This window comes from Macrosteles quadrilineatus, unplaced genomic scaffold, assembly GCF_028750875.1.
Source record: "Macrosteles quadrilineatus isolate MER2022 unplaced genomic scaffold, UCM_ALF_1.0 Scaffold_9__3_contigs__length_116548681, whole genome shotgun sequence".
NCBI lineage: Eukaryota > Metazoa > Arthropoda > Insecta > Hemiptera > Cicadellidae > Macrosteles > Macrosteles quadrilineatus.
Genome location: NW_026542602.1, coordinates 19,628,124 through 19,632,794, shown reverse-complemented (window position 1 = coordinate 19,632,794; position 4,671 = coordinate 19,628,124). Strand labels below are relative to the sequence as shown.

At 33.0% G+C, this 4,671-nt stretch overlaps 1 protein-coding gene across 1 annotated transcript; it reads left to right on the top strand.

The window, feature by feature from the left end:
* The first annotated feature begins 1,329 nt into the window (after nt 1-1,329).
* On the top strand, nt 1,330-4,048 carry LOC129004369 (N66 matrix protein-like). The gene is made up of 2 exons (XM_054432937.1): nt 1,330-1,415; nt 3,143-4,048. Exons 1-2 carry the CDS (start codon nt 1,374-1,376, stop codon nt 3,647-3,649), a joined length of 549 nt encoding a protein of 182 aa, XP_054288912.1. The 5' UTR covers nt 1,330-1,373; the 3' UTR covers nt 3,650-4,048.
* The last annotated feature ends 623 nt before the right edge of the window (nt 4,049-4,671 follow it).

Sequence of the window (4,671 nt, the reverse complement as noted above, 5' to 3'; positions counted from 1 at the left end):
GTTACCGATAATTCCAATCGGATTCCAGCTAATATATTACCTGTCTTTGGCTATGACCAGATTGGAATACACAGTTTATGTACTAAACCTCTTTATCAGCCACGGACAGTTCCTTATTTTGGATTGAGTGATATTTCTAATTAATCATCTCTAAGATCGAAAACGTACGACTTCAGCCATTTATTCGCCTTTTCGGCTGATTCAAAAAGGCATAAGAGAAAATATTTACTCATTCAGATAGTAACAGTTTGACACTAAGAGCACACACCACATGGTTTTACACTTACCTTATCTTATTTCGAAGTTTTGAAGTCACGTACTTTAGACACGAGGAGCTCATTTAACAGTTTAATGCTTCAAAGCTTACCTAATGCTGTTAGTGAGTTTAGTGTCGAAATCCCTTTTATTCTGTGCAACTCCCAAATACAATGTACCATTTGGTAGCATTGGCAACATTTTAACATTGGTTAAACACATGTATTCAATCAAACCATCTCACTGTTTGACACTGTTTTTGGGAATACAATATTTAACCAACGAGAGCATTTCATTCCTATAAATCAAAAAAGTATTGAATCAATTTTGAATTATTTTTTTACGGTTTCTTTAGCTTTGGCTGGGTTTGTGTATTAATACACCTTTTAATGTTTTTTGTACTTTCTTACCTGCGGACAGAATCACACTCCAAATCAAAATACGTTAATTGGATTTAGTAAACTTCCCACATAACTGATACCAATTGAAGTTGAGTGTGCAATGCATCTCACGTGGATGATATAGGCTACGTACAACAGTATAAATCATAAAAAACATTTAGAACCTGTTTATCAAAAACTATTATCCCAACAATCCGTCTAAGTGCACCCATAACAGGTGCAGTTAACAGTTACAGGGGTTGTTGGTTTCATAAATAGAGATTTCCTATCTTAATTTTTAGCTCAAATAACGTATTATTTCCTTTCTTATTAAATATCTACTGACTATAACTCTGGTTTCGTGACCAGTATTTAACAACTTCGGCCATTCTATATTATTTTTAATTCCGGTAGTGAAACAGTCGTAAGATCCAGTTTTAGAAATATAAAATGTTTGTGCGAAATAAAATTTATCACGATCATATCACTGATTATTTTGTTTTCAAATAGGAGGACTTTATTACACTCTTAATAGGCTATACCTCCAAGGGGATATGATAAGATGTTTACGTAATCTTGAAAAATCGTTTTCATTGTTGTAAACGCTTTGTCTGCCTTGACGACACATTCGTGCGAGACATGTTTACACCTCTGTAGAGTTGTAAACATTTTTGACAGTTACTGCTGCCATTTAAACGGTTCAAGGTGGCATATCATTCACACGCCAATCATCATACCATGAAGTCTACAGTCTTCTTGTACACTGCGTCTTTCATTCTGGTAATTATTCTGCTTAATAATAGTTACAGCACTTTTAAACTAGTTTTAGTGAAATTGATATACTAAAATAAATGTGCCACGTTAGATTGTATTTAAGATTTCGAATGGACACATATTTGTTGATTTAAAAAACCCGTTACCACACTCGGAATGATAAGAATTTACGTTTTCACTTAGTGTCTTTAAAACAAGAATATAGAAATTACTCTTTATACATAACTTTATACATTATTCCACCATTAACCATGGTTCTAAGAAATATTGTTCTAAGTAAAGTATAACAAAGAATTGTATAGTGTTTAATCAATCAAAGAAAATTTAGTTTTAAAGGAAATCCTAAAGCTATGAACAGATATAATCAGAACGGTTTTCACGGATGTTTAAAGTAATACTATATTACTTTATAGCCGAACTTACGGTGTATTATTTTTCTTAAATACTACAATGCAAACTTTTCGTCAGCTTTTGATAAGTATTAAGCTTTGTCTTAAAAATATTAATGTTGGATTAAATAATTTGGTTTAACCTTAAACCTTTGACTATTGATAACACTAGACATTCTATATCGATGTTAAAGTTGTCACTAGTTTTTCAAAAGTCCAAATCTTTGTAATTGATGTGAGCCACCGACAATATTATGCTGATCTTCGTTACTGATTTCTGTTGAATACACAAACTTTTTTACCAAGTCAAACCGAAGGAGTGGCTTATTGAGAGCTATAGCAACTGTTGTGACCCATAAACCAAGTCAGCAACAAAAAACTAGGTAAAATTATAATTTAGAAAACTAGCGTATTCTGTGACTGGTTCGCATAATTATGTTCTTTTTTAATAAACATTTGGTCACAGCTAGTCCATGTAGATGGTATGTCCACTTCAGTATCCAATAGTCAAGGTTTTAACATTTTTTATATTCAACTGAAATTAATTAAGCTGTGTCCACAGGCAGTTCGAGCATGAAAAACAGCAAACTGATAACAAGTAAAAACGTAACTGTGTAACACGTGTATGCATAACTTGTTATAGTAAGCGTTATCGTAACTGGCGATTTATACGAGAAAGTCGAGCTGAATGACCAGTCAAAGGCAAACTTTCTAGAATATTTAACATGAAATTTAAGCCTCAGGCTATCTTAGTGCATTTAGTTTACTTTTCCAAGAATAACCCATCTAATTAAGGTGCAATCCCTACTAAGACAATATTAGTTTGTAATATTCTGAAGTTACCGATCTTCATTAGTCTATGTAAGGCACGTTATTCCAACTATATTACCGTTTATATTATAATAGTAAACGTCAAAACAGGTCTTAATAAGAAAATAGTTTGTACATAGCAAAGGTAGTTTCTCAGGTGTAGGCTGTAACCAGTGATGAAAATAACATAGTGTCTAACTTTTGATTATATTACGTCAAGGTTGTTGACTTTTGAGCAATTATCGGAACTCCACTTGTGAGCTCAAGAAACTTAGAAACATTTCTGTAACGTTGACCAATATTGTTTAACACTAATTTCTATATATACCAAAATATGGTAAATTCAAAATGGAGAGTTTGGGCAACTTAAATCGTTAGGTGTTTACACTATAATAATTTAATTTGGTAATAATGTTAAGGTCGGGTGATTTCATGTTTGCTAACAGCTAGCCAACTCTAGTTAAAACACATGAACAGTGAACACCTCATTATAAGACACCTAACCTCGGCAATTAGCTAACCAACTATAAACAGTATGTTGCAGTTGACTCTGTGACAGCTTGTATTGATGGAGAATTCATGAGGGACCCGTCATCCTGTGACCACTTCTACAAGTGCGACCATGGACAACCAGTCAAGTTCTCTTGTGGACCAGGAACATGGTTTAACCCAAAGATAAACGTATGTGATTGGCCCTACAACGTCAAGTGTGACGTCAATAATCAAAACGGCAAACCAACTGACAACTATCAATACAACGATAACAGTGGTGGGAACACCCCAAATAACAATAACTATGGGGGACAGAACGGCCAGAATAAAAAACCTTCGAATCAAGGTCAAAATAATCACCCCGACCAAGATAGTGGATACCTGAATCCTTCCGAAGAAGGGTATCTTTGGCCAATTCAGGGTAATGATCAAAATTATAACGGTGGAGGATCTGGGAATGGAGAAAACAGACCAAGACCTACAATTGACAATTTGTATAACGGTAACAATAGGCCGTATCAAGACTACATTGGAAACAATCGTGTTTAAAGTATTTATATACATAAGAGATATACAATAATTAGATGATTCCCTACTTTTTTATTGTTAAAACGTAATACCAAATATATTTTTACCAAGCCACCTCAACTCCGTCAACAAACATAATAGCTTTGAATAAATTGAAAGTATGAACAGTTACTTCATAAATAAATTTGAGGCACTAGTAATTATTCTCCGTCAAAGGTGTGTAATTATGTAGTTTTTATTGTTTGTAACATAGCTTACAGCATTATGCTAAACTCTGGAAAAACCTCTCTAATTTAGAATATATGTTTGACGATTGTCCTTTTGAATCAAAGTTTGAATTACAGATGGATCAATGTCCCAGAGGTATGTGAAATTTCCTCTTGATCATGCACAAAAAATAAATATTGTGATTGACTTTAAGTTTGTCGTTATTATTTTTTATGAATTGTTTATACAGGACAGTAACTTTTGATTGATAATAGGACCTATAAAAATCCTTTGTGATTTTGGTATGAAAGCAATGACATCAAAATTATAATCAGCAATGGTTAATTTTACAATAAAGTAAGACTCAGTAATATTATTGTTACAGTAGTGAAGCTATTTTAACGTTTGCCTTTTATGCTGATCAACTAAAAGTTAATTTAATAAAAGTTTACGTAAGTGCGTATACAGTACACAGTTTATTTAAACAATGCTTCGGATGGATAAAGCATATATTTAATAAACAAAAGAATATTTTTTCATTATATCACAAGAATTTCAGCTCCGAGTAGTATATGAAGATAATTCTTGAGATACGAGGATAATAGATTAATTCCACACAAAAGCTCGCCCTGAGAGATGTCTTATAGATATGTCTTAAGTTAATTAGCAGCCTGGCCTGCAGGAAATTTATGTTGTAGCGTAGCACTTTGTATAATAGACTTGAGGGAATGAAATAGTGCACATGAAGTACTTTTAAGACAACTTATAAAAGGAAACCCCCGTATAACTATCACTTAATGTCCCTGAAACATTTATTCTGAATCTATAACTGGCTG